The following is an 18,458-nucleotide window of genomic DNA, read 5'->3' as shown; positions in this document are numbered from 1 at the left end:
ATAGATGTCTTGCCACTTCCATTCCCACCCACCCACCCACCCAGTGCTTTCAAAAAAGAGAAAGCCTCTTCCATTACCCCACCAGCCCACCCTCAGTTCCTCCCCCGCGCCTTTCTGCACGGAAAAAGGTGTGGAAGGAGCAGAGCGGCGCTCTCTCTCTGTTTCCAGCTGCGTTTACAAGCTGGAGCAGGCACGTGCTCCAGGCGCTGGCCAAATCGAACTCTGCTGCCTCCACTGCTTTCACCAGCTCTACTGCAGCCACTGCCTCCCCTGCCTCTAGCGCTCCAGCTGCCACTGCCGCCGTTGCCGCCGCCGCTGCCACCGCGACTCCTGCTGCTATTGCTGCAGGGGCAAGGAGTCTGGAAGGTGCTGGAGGCGCTGAGATGGGAAGTTCTGGCTGGCATTCTGGCACCTGGCCCGGGGCATTCTGAGTGCAGGTGTCAACGCACCTGGTAAGTACACCTCTGTTCTTTTCCTTTCACCAAGCTCCTCACTTATTAATTTATTTTTAATGCGTAGGGAATCCCCCTCCCCCCAATCTGGTAGTGAAGAAAGAGGGTGAAGGAATGTGGGGTGTGTGTGTGTGTGTGTGTGTGTGTGTGTGTGTGTGTTACATGAGAGCATAGAGGATATAGAGGATGAGGGGAGGGGGCCGACCCGGGTTGAAGACCAAGACTCTTACAGACATAGGCACAGTAAGGTCCGTTAAGTTTGGGAAAGTCACCCTGGAAGGACGTGTGTTGCCTGAATAGGAAATGAATTCAGAATCGGTCTCCGGTGGATACATACTGTAGCACTGTCCCTTCAATGGGAGCTACATGAAGATCGTTTTGCTTTTATTTGCCTAATTGAGGGATTTAAGTCGTCTGGTTTCCATAGAAAACGAACTAAAAAAAAATCAAAGGAGAAAACCGCCTATCTGAGATAAAGAAGGCTTTGAGAGCTTGTATATTTCTTCTGTATGCATACCGATGCATATGCACCACAACGTATTTGCAGTGCTGGAATGAATTTGTGTGTCTTTTAATGAGAGGATTAGGTCCTTGCAAGTCAGATACATGGACTAATATTTCTCACTTTTAGCGAATTCACGGTTGAAACAGGATCTGGATATTACAGTGTGAAAGGTCTTTTTGAGTCCTTAGCTAAGAGAGGGAGTGGGAAGGGCTTGTCTTTTTTTTTTTTTTTTTTTTTTTTTTTAACGTTTTGCTGCTTGATTCATCTGGGACTGACGATCTGGAACCTGTGGGCTTTTGCTCTTTAGTCTCTGTTTTGAAGCCAAAAACACATCAAGACTAAGATTCCTTGATTTAACTTCTCCAGAATGATGATTCAGCCAACTTCAACTTAGTGACAGGGTGCACCGCGAGACAAAGACAGCCTGAGAAAGGGTTCTTTGCAGATGGATTCGGAGAATTAGAGGTAGCCTGTGGAATAGTGTTTCCGGATATGTCAGGGCAAGTTCTAAAGACCAGTGTTTTGAGTGATTGGTGTATTTTGGGCCACAGGTGGGTGAGGGAGGTAGAAAGGAATAGGTTAGATTGAAGGGACATGCAGAGGATTCATTCTGTCTCAAGGACATATTAAGACATTGGCTATGCATGGACTCAAATGTATCAAAATGATTTCGGGCTAGAGACTGTCCAAAGGTAGGATTTTTTTCTTTTTTTTGGGGGGGGGTTAAGAGATTGAAGTTGAATGAGGTAAATCTATCAGGGTCGGGTTGAATTAGATGATCTTCGAGGCTCTTTGACATTATAAACTCTCTTGGGGGAAGCAAACAGTGGTGAGAATTTTCAGGATGAGAAGTAGTCTAGGATTTTCTTTCTGTTCCAGTATTTTGGTATGTTGAGGTGGGTGGGAGGGAGGCAGAAAATGTTGAGGGAGCCAGAGAGCTTGGAAAATGGAACTGATTGATAAAGGTAAGATTTCAGGGAGAGGATGATATATTTCACTTTAAAGTAATTCAGGACAAACCTAGGCAGTAAAGCCTGAGAGAAGCAGGGTGCTTCCACTAAGGTGAGGGTTTGGTAGCCTAGGCTCTTCCTTTCTTATCCTTGATTGTCAGCACCAGTCTCCAGCTGTCTGAAAAAAAGAAGAAGAAGAAAAAGCCAGTGGCAACAGCTATTATATTCTATATCACTGGGCCGCTTCACTTGTGGGCCCCTTTGTGAGGGGGAAAGCAGGACAATGATTCCCGTGTACTGGAATCTGTGGGGATCACTGGGAAACACCTGCTTCAGAACTCTTCTCAGTTTCGATAAATGAGCATCTTCCTGCATGTGTGCGCGGGTTCCTTGGTTGGATCCGATATTCGGGTTCCTAAAGGGACTCAGTGTGCCACTTGGTGGCACCAAAAAATTGCACTGAAGAAACTCTGTGCGCTATAAATACAAACTGCCTCCCCTCCCTTGTTCTCTCTTCTCCCCTCCCCTCCCTTTCCCTGACTCTCTCTCTTTCCTCTCTCTCCCAGAGCTGGGGGATAGATGCACAAGCTGCTCTCTGCTGGCTCCGGCATTTTCGCGCCTCTATTGGAGTGGGATTTAAACCTGCAGACAGAGCATTAAAGGGTCAAGCAGGGCCCTGGGCGCCCAGCTCTGCGGCCGCTTGCTAGGGCAATCTAAACTTTGGGAAGGAATGTCAGACCTTCTCTCGCTGGCGAAGCAATAGTGGGTAAGCTCTCCTTCTGCCAATCTTCTTTTCAAAGAAGAAAGCAGAAACCTCGGGCTTGGTTGGGGGCGAGATGTTCTAAGAGCTTGTGTTAGGTGATTGATTCAAGGGAGGTGGGGGGAAAAGGGGTTGCTGAGCACGCCTCTTCTTCTATCCTTGACATTCTTCTCCTTTACTTGTTGGGAAGAAAGGCATCGATAACTCATTAACAAGGGTAGATGGTGGTGGAGAGAAGTGAAGAGGTGGAATGGGGGCAGGGGCAGGAATATAGACCCAAACAGTTCCTTCTTCAGCCCTTCCACCTTTGCGGATAAAGCTGCTCTTAGTAAGATAAGCTAGACCCATCCAAGTTCAGGTATTGAGTAGGGGAAGCTCAAGGGGAAAAGAGAAAAAGAGGAGAGGATCATCTCCAAATAGATTCAGTCGGAAATGGCAGAAACAGCTCGATGCAGGAAGTAGACAGACTGCGAGCTCTGCTGAAAGCAGATCTTAATAAGCTGACTCTTTCAAGCTTATGGCTGGGGATATCCCCCATATCCCTCCCCCATCGACTATGTGCCTTTATGTTATTTCATCTGCCTCTCTATATCTCTATTGAAGCCCATCTACGTATTTTTCAATTTAATAACAATGGTGCTAATCCTGAAGAGACAGCGTGCAAGCTATAGAGCAAAAGAGGCTGCAGCTCCGCTGAGAGAGAGAGGTCCGGAAAGAGAACTAGGGATGCAATCTAATTCAGGTGAAGCAAAGTATTAAAGTGGTGCATGGAGTATTATCTGAATTTGTGGTGAAAGGCAACAAAGGATCCCAGAGACAGAGACTCTTAAAAGACTGTCTTTTTTTAAGCCATATGGTTGTAATGAGGGTGCCAGTTTCCCTGTTCTCTTCTGTAGCATTCCTATAAGTCTTCTGGAAAAAAAAAGAAAAAAAAGAAGGTTTGAACAGCTCTTGTGACGAGTTTGGTTATAGAGTCACTTCATTTGAACTAAAAAACCTAATGGCAGAGAATTCAGAAAGGATCCATTCCTTTACTTCACACGGATGAAAACACACATGCAGGTTTGACACCCTCTTTTCCTTCCGCTCATTTTTTCATTGCTTTTAATGAACAGTATCTGGGCTAGAGCTCAGCTCACTTAACCAGATTCAAGCACCCCGAGAGTGCATTGTGATGTGACCAGAGTAACTCTTCAGGCGCGAAAAGGATCTTCACAGAACCTTCCTAGCTAATACCACAATGTAGTATATTTTTTAGATCTTTGAAATTCAGTACTTTCTTTCTCATGCAATGCCCATTCTGTATCATTCTGGATACCCTCCTGGATGGCTTGGATAGAATCCAGGCTAGACAAATTACCGCCATCTTGACAGGCAAACTGCTTTTTTTTTTCTCAAATACTTGGTGGAAAAAAAACTTCAATGTAGCCTTTTTTCTTTTAATTCTCTTCTCTTTTGTCCTCATCTGTTCTCTACTCACTTCTTTACTCTCCTCCCTTTTCTACCCTTCTCCTTCCCTCCATTTCTCTGTCTCTGTCTCTGCCTCTGCCTTTGTCTCTCTCTTCTCCTCCCTACCCTCTCCCCCTTTCTCAATCCCGTCCTCCTTCCCTCCCTTTCTTCCTCTTTCTCCCCCTTCTCTTCTCGTTTCTGTCCTTCTGTCTTTCTGTCTCTCTGTCTCTGTCTCTATCTCATTCTCTCTATCTCTCTCTGCCTCTCTCGCCAAGTTTTCTTTCTTTCTCCACTTTCCAAAGATACATAGACTTTTTAAAATTTAGGTATGTCTATTATTATGTGAACAAAAATGTGTCTATTATCATTCTTATTTGAAAATGAAAGGTTCACAGTGTAGGTTTCTGTCATTAGTTCTGTAGCTTGGTATTGGAGTCTTATGTGAAGCTCTGCTTAGTATGCTGGTAGATTATTCAGCACATCGGACAGCTCCCTGGGTGACCCTCTTCTTTAATTATTAGGAAAGAGTTCTAATAGGAAAAAGACTTCCAGCTAACTGTCTCTGGTAAAATACAAACAGAATAGTGGCCCCAAAATGAATATAAAGTCCTTAGTATAAATTTCTACTTGAAATATACATGGTCTAAGGGGAAGGGGTACCTCCTTTCAGAGAGCAGAGGCTCTTCAACAATCAGTTATCTTACAATATTGTAGCAGTGAAGATTTAGGCACCTTAAGGGAAATACATAATGTCCATTATGCAGTATTAAATTAATGCAAAATAAATATTTTTTTGGTTTGAGATATAATTCCATCCTTGCCTCAGACTTCTATCTTACTTTTCATGTATAGATATTACGTTTGTTTACTCCTTTTATTACAGATGTGGGCAGCATGTGTTACACTGCACATCAAATCATAAGTTGAAAAATTGAACCAGAAAATTGAGATCTTCCCTCAAAAGTGAATGTTATATCTATTCAACAAGAAATACTTAAATTGTTGCATCAATTTTTGAGTTTTCAGTTAGAAGTTTATTGTAGCAGTTGTAGTTACAAATATGATGGAGACTGAAAAATTTATACCACGTTAAAAGATAACATGTTTCTTCCACATCTAGAGGTTTTGAATTACAACAGGTTTTTTAACACTATTTTGTCTTTTCAGAAAAGCATGGTGACTTTATGAGAGTATCACTTTCTCTGGTGAATATTCCAAATATTTGTTGTGGGGTAATCTGGGTAGAAATGAAATAGTAGTTGATTGCTGTTGATAGCCAATACTAGATAAAAACAGTCAGGGGAAAAGTTTGCCTTTACAATATTTTTTTTTGGTGTGCCTATGTATTCATGGGAATAAAATATGATTTTTAATAATATTTAAGGAACATTAAGAAATATTTCAGTTCACTTAATTATTACCTAAGTTGTATATGTATGCTTTTATGCTTGGTGATGAAAAATCTTCAAAAGCATATAAATTGAATTTGCAAGATATACTAACTTTCTTCTGTATTTTAAATGCCTGATATCCTTTGATCTATTTAGAATGAGCCCTGCAACTAATGTAATGGCTAATTTCATTTGATATGCTATTTATTATGCTAAAGACCCTTTTGCTCTATACAATATTTAGGAAAACATATTTACAGTTTTTCATAAGTAACATGGTGTAGTGGAAAGAACACTGGTCTTATAGTGGGAAACAGGGACTTCATTTGAATATAGCTGTTATCCAGTCATTTAACAACTGCAAGGCTTAGTCTACTTATCTCTAAAAGGGGACTATAATTCTTGCATTTCTTATGCTATGGATTTTTTGCAGGAAAAAGAATAAAACATTTTGTAAATCTTCAAAGGATATGCAAACATGAACTCTTAATATTATTACCCTCAATCAACAAGTACTATAACAAGCAACTCATGATGCAAAGCCAAAGGGCATACATCAATTTAGCCAACATCTACTAAGTATTTTTATTTTATTTTATTTAAGGTACTTAGTTAAAACTATAATATTATAAAGAAAAATCAAATTGTAATTTTCTAAAGCTTACATTCTACTGTGATTATTGGGCCTAAAGAAGTGAAACCATTTCCCCCTTTGTTAAGCAATTATCAGATGCCTTCTCATGCGAAAGGCAACATGTTTAATTTCATTTACTAATAATTTTAACATAGTGTTTATATGTATATATATATATATATATATACATTACAAATAGGTTATAAAATGAAAATTCTTGAGATTTATCTCTTTACAGATAACATTTCATTTAATCCTGCTAAGGATCCATTTTACAAACAAGAAAATTGAGGTTCAGACAAATTAGTTAAATGATGGACACTGGTGGACACAGATAATATATGAACCACGATTTACCTTGAATTCAAGACTCTTAATGAATACTATCATTTTCATCTTTCTGCACCATGGATGTCTTATTATCAAACTGTCACATTACTTGTATTTATAATTTTTGTTAAAGTAAAAGTATCTGGAAAATACATGAATACTCAGTTACAATCAAAGTGCATATTTTACGTAGCAACAATACTATTGATGATAGAGACATTGAGTCTTGAAGGTACATTAATTAATAACAAAATGAATCTTTCTCATTTAAAAATACACTTCCTAGTTCTCATTGTGTGCTACTGGATATAAACATCAAAACCTAAGTGTTATAAGAAAACCATGAAAGCCTCATCACTATAGTGGTAAAAGTGGGTACTGTAATAATGACATAACTTTTTTGCATTCATAAGCTTTTGCAAAATAATTTTAAAACTTAAAAGTTTTATTTGCTTTAATATACAGAAATGCTGTGAAATTCCTTAAAGTTCTAAAATAAAGGGAAATAAGCTTTGTGATTCTTTCCTTTTAAAAAATTCTATTTCAAGATTTTCATTTATTTTTAATTAGTAGTATTTAATTGTTATTTAAAGCCACTCCTTTGCAGAATTCCCATGTTTCAGTTATGATCTCACTTCAATGATACATTTAAAATATACTAAAATGAGCCTTATATCAAAAGCAATAATTTTTACCCTCATTTATGTTTCTTTTTGAGTATTTGAAAATAGCTCTTGAGTCAAGGCACTTCCATTAATTATCTTAAATTTGAACCACTTAAGTCAAATATGTTTGCCACATGATTGAAAAAATAAATCCAGAGTTTATTCTTGAAAAATATAAATTGTTGCCTGGATCTTTCAAGAAAATCTCAACACATGTAAGTAAGCATGATGATGTTGAAGTTTTTGGAAAAAAAAAACATAGTTTTGATTAAATTCATTATATTATTAGTTCATGGAACTAGTGAATCAGATCTCCCAAAACAATAGGATTTCACTGATCCTTTTAAGAACAAGAACCCAGGGAAAACATCACCAAAAGGGAAGGAGTCATAAAATAACTTATAAAGCAATTTAAAGACAAAGAAAAAGAAATTATAAATACATACTAATGTATATATGTGTATATACATATCAATGAACTATTTGTTTTATATAATAATAATTGGTAGATATGTAACGCTGCTCCCATGAATTTTTTTTGTATAATGTAGAAAAGTTTAGAAAATACCTAATATGGTAATCATAGCTGTCAAGGTATGGAAGAGTCTACTTCCATAATCTCTCATGCCTTTACTCAGAAAAAAGAGCATTTATTTAATTATCTAGTCCTTCAACTGGAATTAATGTTTACAGTAACAAACAATTCCTTTTTTACAAAAGAGCTTCTTTGAACTATTCTAGCCATTTCATAAATTGTTCTTGTATTGTTTTATCATGTATTAGAATATATAAATCTTCCCATTCCCTCCCAAATGATTCAAATTCAATATTTCTTTAAGAATATTCCAAAGGGGAAAACTAGAAAACTTCTTACTCTAACTGTATGAGTATGTAAAATTGTCTTCATGAATAATCTTGAATTTGTGGATACTCTTGGAAATGAAGATCTACTTGTACGAACTATGACCAAACCTACTTATGTTAACAACAGTACCTTACCACCTCCTTCTCATTTTGTATAGGTATCACGCTGTGCACCGTGATTATGTGAAAGAATTTTCCCTACCTATTATACTTTTCTTTCTCTTTTTTCCCGATTGTTTTCTTAAGATCGAGTTGTTAAAAAAAAAAAAAAGTCCCAGATCTTATTTAATTGGATTTCCTTTGTAAACTCTAATGATGATAGGATTCAAAAGGAGACACATGTATACTTTATCATATTTGAATAAAATAAATTTATCCGCTTTTACTACTTTGTTACTGCCCATTTATGTTCACTGGAATAAGCTTCTCTTCCCTCTTATGTCTGTATTTCACATTTTTTCTGAAGATTTTTTTCTTTTCATCAGGAATATTTGAAAGTCCTTCATTTCTTTAAAGTTTTATTTTTCCCTTTGTATTATAGTCAGTATTTCTGGGTAAATTACTATTGATTGCAAACTCATATATTTTGCCTTCTGAATATTATCCTCCAATTCTTCAATGCTTTATAGTGGTGACTGGTAAAGCATGTATTCTTTCCTTCTAGTTGCCTGCATTATTTTTTCTTTGACATGGAATCTCAGGATTTCAGTTATAATATTATATATTACTATGATATTTCATTTTGGGGTTTCATTAAATGTGATTCATGACTTTTTGTACATTTATTACTGTATAATATTTTTCTGCATATTATTTCATTATATTTATATTGCAGTTTGTTCCCCATTACCTAATTAATAGGCACTATTATGTTATATACCTATTTTCACCATGTCTAGATTTTTTCAGTCATTTTTCAGTCAGTCCTGACTCTTATTGAGCCTATTAAGAGTTTTCTTGGCAAAGACACTGGAGAGATTTACCATTATGTTCTTCAGCTCATTTTATAGATGAGGACCTAATACAAACAGGGTTAAGTGACTTACCCAAGATCACACTGCTGGTAAGTATCTGAAGACAGATTTGATTTCAGAGAGATGAGTCTTCCTGACTGCAGGCCTGAAACTCTGTTTGGTATGCCAATTAATTTACCTTAAAGGGAGATCACATCCAATTACTTCTTTCTAGCACTATATAGAATCACATAATCTTCCCCTTCTTATTTCACATTTCATGACCTCTAGTTTCATAGCTTTAAATACCGATTATACATCCCAAATTGTTTTCTCAGAGAAATCTCAAACTTCAAATGTGCAAAGCTGGATTCATTCATTCACCTATAGGGATAAGATCATAATTTTATCAATGTTAATGTATTATTGTATTATGTATTGTATTATTATTGGAGAACTATGCCACATTCAATAATAAATAATTATATAGCAAGGAATGTGAGTATATTTCACAAATTAAATAAATTAACTTTTGTGGAAATTCGTAGATGTAAAATGGTAAATATGTTAGAAAGTATTTTATGATAATCAGAAGAAAGAGAATAGTCACAGAGTTACAGGAAGCTACAGATTATCATGCAACTTAGAAGAATTAGATAGTTTTTATTGTAAATAAAAGAAAATTATTTGGTAAATAGTTTTATTGCTGAATTTCAATCATCCAGTCATCTTGGAAATAATATCCCTTTCCTAAAAATACATTCTTCCCTAAATTCTTTATTATTGTTGAAAGCAACACCTTCCTGGCTATCATTCAAACTCACAACCTAGCTATTATTCTTAATTGCTCCTGCTCCTTCACCCCCTATATCCAATCAGTTGCCAAATGTTCTCAATTTCACCTTCAAGGTATCTCATATATGTCCTATTATTTTCAGACACTACTAATTTTTTTTAACATGGTGCAGACTCTCATTTCTAGCTTGTTTTTTCACAATAGTCTTCTAGTAAGTATCTTTGCCTCATTTCAGTCCATTCTTTATTCAGCTATCAAATCAATTCCCCTAAAGCACAGATCTGACAATGTCAATCTCTCATCATTAAACTGCAATGACTTTCTATTACCTCTAGAATCAAATATAAAATCCCTTTTGATTTTGAAAGTCTTCTGACCCACTCTTACCTTTCCAACATTCTTTTAGCTTAGTTCTAAGTACTTCAGACCTAGTGATACTAGCCTCCTTGCTGTTTCTCAGGCAAGGTACAGAAAATATGGTGTCATTCTTCCCTAAATTCTTTATTACTGTTGAAAGAAACACTTTCCTGGCTATCATTCAAACTCAACCTAGCTATTATTCTTAATTGCTCCTGCTCCTTCACCCCCTATATCCAATCAATTTCCAAATGTTCTCAATTTCACCTTCAAGGTATCTCTTCCTATGATATCAAATGTATCTTGATTGTGTGTCTCTTCTATAATCATTATTTCCATTTTGTATTATACTTATTTGAGTGTCAGATCCTCCAAGAGATTGTAACCTCCACGGTGATAGGCACTATGTTGAAATTACATTTGCCTCTTTCCCAGAGTTTACCAGTCTTTTATATGTTGTAGTTTATTAATGAATGTTTAGTGAACTGAAGTGTGTCCTACATTATATGTAAACTAACATGAAAATGATGCTAGGCTGTCTTTTTGGTGTACAATGAACAATGGAAAGGGTATTCAAGTCTGCCTTGTGAGGGGAAACTAACACTCCTTAATTAAATTAGAATAGCTAGACTGAATGAATTGCATCCTTTTTTATTGTTTTGCTAAAAAAAAAGGTCTATTTCTAGACATCACTGGCTGTTAAGTTACTGGTTTAAATGATTTACATTGAATTAGAGGGTCTAATCCTATCACCAGGACTTTTTGTTACTACAAGAAATTGAAAATATTATTTCTGTATGTATTGCTTTTTTTTTTTTTTAGCTCCACTCACTTTTATGTGCACCACATTTTCAATGAAAACTCTCTTTTCTTCCTATACACATGCATTGTTATTAGGTGTGCTAACAGGGTCACAAATATGTACTTCAGATTTACCAAATAATTTTGCTTTCTTTCATTTTATAAAGCTTTTAGTATCATTTCCCTCACAAAATCTCTTATCTGTTGTGTGCACTTGTTTTGAGAAACATACATCAATGGCATACAAATATCATTATGCATGTGTGCCCACACACATACATACACACATACAAACCTGTCTCATGATCAGGGCAGTGTTCAAACAAAGAAAACCATTTCAGTGTTTATTCCTGAGATATATGGCATAACTATTTAATTATCTAGTTATGTACGAGTCCCAAATCTGAAAGATCACTATTTTTATGGAAAACATTAAAGATGATTTTAGAGGAACACCACAATTGTCTGATAATAAATTAAAATGTATGAAAATCTTTTCACTTTTGTAAACATATAAGTAAAATATATAAAATACATCATTGGAAATACTTTGCATGCTGCAAATTCATGAATCTATTTTTTTCCCATAAGATAGAAATAGTGGTTTATAGTTTAGAACCCAAAATATGTTATTGAGAAAATATTATGACACATGCAGAAATCAGAACATAATCTAATATGCCATGTACAAATGGTTAACTGAGTGGCCATTTCATTGTTTAGAGGCTAGAAACATGAATTGAAAATGTATTGTTGATTATTGGGTATTAATACTATTCAGAATTTCCAAGTTTGTTTTATTATTCATTCTTTGTAACTATGAAAATTATTTTCTTCCTTGTCTGTAGAGATAGGACATCACATTGCCATATATATTTGTCTGATTCTTTACCATGACTATACTGGGAACATCCATTCACCATAGTTTAAAAAATGTTCCATATATTGGTGTTATTTATTTATCTGATTTATCAATTTAAGAATGTTATTTAATTAGTATAACTTTATATCTCAAATGGAGGTAGTCAAATGCCCAGATATTACTGATACAGTAGATTTCATGAGAATCTCTAGATATCACCCAATATTGAGTATGTTAAATAACTCAGGGCAAGGAGGAGGGATATACATGTTGGAAATATTCTTAGATATCTATGTACTAATAAGTAAGTAATGAATGAGAGAAAAAATAATGAAAAGACATTTATTACGTACTTACTATGAGCTTAATTCTGCAGACACCAATGCAAAAGCAGACAGTCCTCTCCCTCAAAGAACATATATTCTAATTCAAAAAGTAAACTTTAGATTTTAATTGAGAGAGTTAAATTTATCTTACTATCTGTCTTTGGAACTTAAAGGATTAGGAATCATGATTGGAAGATGCTAATAGAAAGGTGAACCTTCCTTAAATTAAAAAAAATAGACAAATATGATGGCAGAGCAACACTTCATGTGAAAAAATATACGTTTTTTGTGTAATTTAAAAAAAAATCTGAGCATTAAGGACAGGAAGAACAGTTCTATGAGTTGACAAACACAAGAAAAATAGTATAAAATTATTTTTCAACATTATAGTGTTTTAAACAATTTCAAACTTCTTGAAATAAATATTCATCTTTTTTTAAAACAATATTTTTCTGATGATACTATATTGGCATAAGTCAGAGTACAAATGGTCTCTGATGCATTAAAGTTTCAACCTAAAGAAAAACAATGCATCTCATCATAGTCTGGAGTTGGCTTTAAAATACTAACAATGAAAAATGCACAAGAGAAATGGTGTAAATATCTCATTGAAGTGACAAGAAAAGAATGTGGCCTGAGCATGTGACAAGAATAAGGGATAACCAAAGGGCAAGCCATATACTTGATTTTCATGCAACGACAAGAGAACTATGGAAACCTTTCTTTCTTAGTATGACGGGTGGTCCCCTGTAGAAGATTTATTGTAGGACTTAAATAGATAGGGTAAAAGCACATCAATGAAGTCTATACTGCATTGCTGGAGAGAGCACCTATAGGGATAAGATCATAATTTTATCAGTGTTAATCTATTATTGTATTATGTATTGTATTATTATTGGAGAACTATGCCACATTCAATAACAAATAATTATATAGCAAGGAATGTGTGTATATTTCACAAATCAAATAAATTAACTTTTGTGGAAATTCGTAGATGTCAAATGGTAAATATGTTAGAAAGTATTTTATGATAATCAGAAGAAAGAGAACAGGCACAGAGTTATAGGAAGCTACAGATTATCATGGAACTTAGAAGAATTAGATAGTTTTTATTGTAAATAGAAGAAAATTATTTGGTAACTAGATAGTTTTATTGCTGAATTTCAATCATCCAGTCATCTTGGAAATAATATTCCTTTCCTAAAAATACAACATTTAATTTATTTCTCTTGTATTATTGATACTTTTTTTTTTCTTCTTCAGATGGAGACAGAGATATAGGATAGTATTATTTGGGAATTTATTGTGAACAATAGGAGCTGTGTCAGATGATTTAGAAATAGTAGAAACCTTGGAAAGCAGCTGCCATGTCATCTTAGTTTAGGAGGGAATGTCAGGTATAGTCTTTAAAGTGCTCTATAGCCCAGTGAATTACAGATATAATTATAGGATAGAATCCTATTGTCTGAGATATTAAATAGATTGTTGGTTCAAAAGAATAGAAAGTTCTCACGAAAAAGATAGTGTTTTACAAAGTTGTGCTGCTTGTATTCTTTCATTCCTTTCCAAGGAATTTATATTCTAAACCAATGTTGTCCTTGAATGTAATCTCTTTTCTTAGTAAGCAACTTTCCTTTTTTGACTAAGACACTTTAAAATAATTGGCTTATATTTGTTCTTTTTGATTCTGTCCACAGTCCATTTTATCCATCAATAATCTCTTTGAATACATTGGAAGGGCATGATTTTAGTTGTATCAAATGTATTTTTTCATTTTTATTCTTCAAGCTTCTTGCTTATTTTTTCTCTTACAATTGGTTATCTGACTTTACATGACAGTTGATTCTGAAATAACTCCCCCATCAGTAACAAGTTGTTGCTTTTCTTTAAAAATATAATCAATTTTGCTTTTGTGCTGTTTTCACTTTGTTGCTTTCTAGTTTCTTTTTTAAAGGAAAAAAAAAACCTCTCTTAATTTAGATAGAAAATCTTGTTTCATAATAATGAATTCCAACAATAATGTTCTTCAACTTTTTCAAATTTTTAAAAAATATATCGCAATTCCATATAAAATTATATGTTGATTTAATTTGCCTTGTATATTCTTTCTAGAATTTTCTTACATCTCTATCTCATGCAAAAAGTTATTGTTGCTACAATTATTTTCTTTTTTTAATTTATCTCTCTCTTATTGCCTTTGTGCTTATTAAAATCTGCGAACTTGTTTATTTCCCTGTGTGGAGAGGATCATTTCATTTGGCTATATGTTCTTTTTTTTTTTTTTTTTTTTTTTTTTGTTTCATTTGCAGAGAAAATGTCAAGAAGGATGCAATTTATTTTTCTCTTAGTAATAGGTATTTTTTTCAATCACTAGACTAAGATCTCACAGTTTGGTTGACATTAATAGATAATCTAAAACAATGATTTATTAATATCCTTTTATTGGTTTCAACTCTTAGATCCTATAATTCTTTGGTTTGAAATTCTGGATGAGATTTTCATAGGAAGAAAAAAGCTGTGAGAAGCCTTTTCATGTTTTGGGCAAAGATGGAGTGTTAAAACATAGTAATGTATGGTGACTACACTAATATGATTTGATGACAAAATTAATATACAAGAGACCTGAGAAAGTAACCAAGAAAGGCAGATTAGATGAGTGAAAAAGAGTAGCTAAAGTCTCCCTACTTCCATAAACTAGTATCCTTCCACTACGGGACTATCAGGCTAGATACTCTCTTGGTTAAGAAGAAAATCTTATTATATATGGCACAATTTCTGTATAAATATGATGCTGGGGGAGAGATCTAATTGTTTGCCCTATTAGTTTGAAATTGTTACTTGGAATTTTTATTATAAAAGTGAATGTTTTCAGAGCATATGAGTTGATTTCTAGTACATCTAAATCAATACAAGTACTACTTCTATTATACCAATTCTATTGTATCTATATATTATATAGTTTCTCTTTTATCTGTGTAATAGAGTTTCCTTTATATCTATATACAATTACCCATTTGATAAATAAGAGAATTGTCTCATAGCCAGTATTAATAAAATACATCAGTTTTGTATTTGCATTTGCTACCTGCCAAATCAACTATGATTTTAAGGAGCAGCTAGGCATATTATAATATCCCTCTTTATGTATACCCTACTGCTCCATATTATGGGAATGAGAAGGGTTTTGTGTGTATTGGAATAATGAACTAGCCTTTTTAGGAATAGCCATTGAAAATTGTGTCCCCTTCTTTCTTTAACTGTTTGGCTTGAGAAATAATTCACATTTATCTTGAAAATATACATGCCTCTTTGACCTAAATATGGACAGAAGACTTAAAGGGAAGAAATAAGGCCTAAAACCAAATGTATTCAGACACATTTAATTTTTTTTCTGGCATGTCTATATGTTATCATAACACCTACTACATATGAAGTTGAAAATTTAGCATTTTGTTCATATCCGTTTCAAGTCTATACATTGTCAAACATCTAGATATTTAGAAATATCCAAATATTTTAGTAGCTTTCCTTTTTTATTTGTGTGGTCAATATGGTTAAATACAGTTTTAATCTATTGTTTTGAGGAGCTATAAAATGAATTGATGCTTTGAGGAGAAGAAAGGAATCCTTTAAATATCTAGATGGAATCAAAATTAATGTTGGTACATGTAATAAATTTGTTACTATTAACACGTATAAATAAATGCTGCAATAGATTTTTTTTACCTATCTTGAATATTCTTATTAAGACAATAATTTCCAAAAAAAATAAAGAAAAGAGGACAGGTGACCTTAGTATTTAGAAGTGAAAGGGTGATAGGTAATATATTGTTCAACCTTTTCACTATGACTAAGAAAATAAGCTTTGAAATTGTGAAGAAACTTGCACAATGTCACAGATAGTGAATAGGAAAACTGAGACCTACATACACATTCCCAGATTCCAAACACAGATTCCCACACAGAACAAAAAGTTTTTGATGAAAAGCTTTTAAGTATTGGGAATTTCTCAATTGACAACCCTTTTTTAGAATTTGGACTTAATGATGACTAAGGAGACAAAATTGCTTTCTTCCCTACCATTTAAACTTTTACATAGATAAATATATTAATGTCTAAGCCAAATTGTTTACTTGGAAGATGTTACCAAGCCCAAATGTTTATAGCATCACTGATTATTCTGATGTGGCCTCAGAAGTTAAATTATATGAATTTTAAGAAGCCATTATTTCAGAAACACTTTTGAGGACTGAGCAATGTTCTATATAGTTCACTTGTATCTTAATTCAGATATGAAATGCTTTTGAGGATTTTATAGTTTTCATGGCACTTTTATTCCTAACTATCCTAGCAGCCACTTGAATACATACATATATATGTAAATAATTATTGTTAAATGGAATGTCTCTATTACACATTGTATAGTTTGTCAGATAGTGCAGCTCTGCACTTTACTGACTATGTGTGTAAAGATTGATTGTTTCACTTTAATTCATTTTCCTCATCTTTAAAATCTGAATAATAATAGCTGCCCTGCCTCTCTTACGTGGATGTTGTGACAATCAAACGACATCTGTGGAAATACTTTGTTAACTATAAAGGCTCTACTTGTGCTACCTATTATTATTATCTATGCCATAGTTTTACTCTTAGCCTGATCCTTTTTTTCCCTATCCCATCCATCACAGGCTTCAACCCATCACCTTATGTCAGGGAATATTCAAAATAATAGCTAATATTTACAGGGTACTTACTATGTATCAGGTACTATGCCAATCATTTTGAAATTATTTTTTATTTGATTCTTGGAACAGTTCTGAGTGGGATAAACTATTATTGTGATTTCCATTTTTAATGAAGAGGGAGCTCACCCAAACAGAGGTTAAGAAATTTGTTCAGTCACACAGCTAAGTAGGTATCAGGTTGAATTTAAATTTGGGTCTCCCTGACTACTATATATTATCTAACACACCAACTAAAGATCAAATATGGATTTGAGTTATTTTTTTATTTGCTTGTTTGTTTGTGGTGGTGTTTTTTTGGTGTGTTTTTTTGTTTGTTTTGTTTGTTTTTTGTTTGTTTGTTTTGTTTTGTTTTGTTTTGTTTTGTTTCGGACTTTCCATGCCCCTGCCATTCCTGGGCCTTTATTTCCATGATCATGAGTAACTGACATCTGACCCAATAAGTGAATGTACATTCATAGCTAAAGACTTTTTTTTCTCCTCTTCAGGTTATGAAGATTATGCTCCTCTATCTGATTCCATGCAGTTGGTGCCCTGGGAAACTATGGCGGTTCTTTAGAGAACAGATGGAAATGGATGGTTAAGTCCCTGATTTTCCACACATTTCATCCAGAACTTTGATTGAGTTTATCTTTAAAACATTTTTATTACAACATGTCACCTCTATTGGCTTGAAACTTATTCTTAAAATGGTCCTTTTGTTATTCCTGGCAATCCTGCTTTTGAAGGAAGATGGTCATAGGAATTCTGACTTTCTGGTTTCTGCACAGTCCAATGAAAGGAGAGTGGTTGCTCATATGCCTGGTGATATCATCATTGGGGCTTTATTTTCAGTCCATCACCAACCTACTGTGGACAAGGTCCATGAAAGGAAATGTGGAGAAGTCAGGGAACAATATGGCATTCAGAGAGTGGAAGCCATGCTCCACACTCTGGAGAGGATTAACTCAGATCCAACACTGTTGCCTAATATTACATTAGGCTGTGAAATAAGGGACTCTTGCTGGCATTCTGCTGTGGCCCTGGAACAAAGCATAGAGTTCATAAGAGATTCCCTCATATCTTCAGAAGAGGAAGAGGGCTTGGTGCGTTGTGTTGATGGCTCCTCCACCCCATTCCGCTCAAAAAAACCCATAGTTGGGGTGATTGGCCCTGGTTCCAGCTCTGTGGCAATACAGGTCCAGAACTTGCTCCAGCTTTTCAATATACCTCAGATAGCATACTCAGCCACAAGCATGGACTTAAGTGACAAAACATTGTTCAAGTATTTCATGAGGGTAGTGCCATCAGATGCCCAACAGGCTCGGGCCATGGTGGACATCGTGAAAAGATACAACTGGACCTATGTTTCTGCTGTTCACACAGAAGGTAAATTTCTATGATATCAAGAAAATACTTTTCTAAGTTATGGACAGCATCTTGCTTTCCTGTTTATAATATTGCTACCTGCAAAACTAAATGAAAATACTGCTTACTCTTCTGGCTTAGACTCAGCTCTATGCATGTTTAGATGAAGACTAAAAATTAGAAGTAGTATTCGTTTAAATTATCCATAGTTTCAGTTTAAATTTTATTAGAAGAACTGACCAAAGATAGAATTACTTTATGTCATAGTCAGAAT

General features: G+C 34.5%; 1 protein-coding gene across 4 annotated transcripts in view; it reads left to right on the top strand.

The window, feature by feature from the left end:
• The first annotated feature begins 304 nt into the window (after positions 1 to 304).
• The window catches only part of GRM5 (glutamate metabotropic receptor 5), a 613,509-nt gene continuing 595,355 nt past the window's right edge, over positions 305 to 18,458 (top strand). For 2 of the 4 annotated variants that reach the window (XM_031961904.1, XM_031961905.1), the window contains exon 1: positions 17,527 to 18,205. In XM_031961904.1, coding sequence (XP_031817764.1) covers positions 17,527 to 18,205 — 679 coding nt within the window. Of the gene's footprint in view, positions 453 to 2,336; positions 2,674 to 17,325; positions 18,206 to 18,458 lie in introns of those variants that run through there. The other 2 variants (XM_031961902.1, XM_031961903.1) reach the window with 2 other exon arrangements.

Source organism: Sarcophilus harrisii, chromosome 3, assembly GCF_902635505.1.
Source record: "Sarcophilus harrisii chromosome 3, mSarHar1.11, whole genome shotgun sequence".
Taxonomy (NCBI): Eukaryota; Metazoa; Chordata; class Mammalia; order Dasyuromorphia; family Dasyuridae; genus Sarcophilus; species Sarcophilus harrisii.
This window is presented reverse-complemented; position numbering and strand designations above follow the sequence as displayed.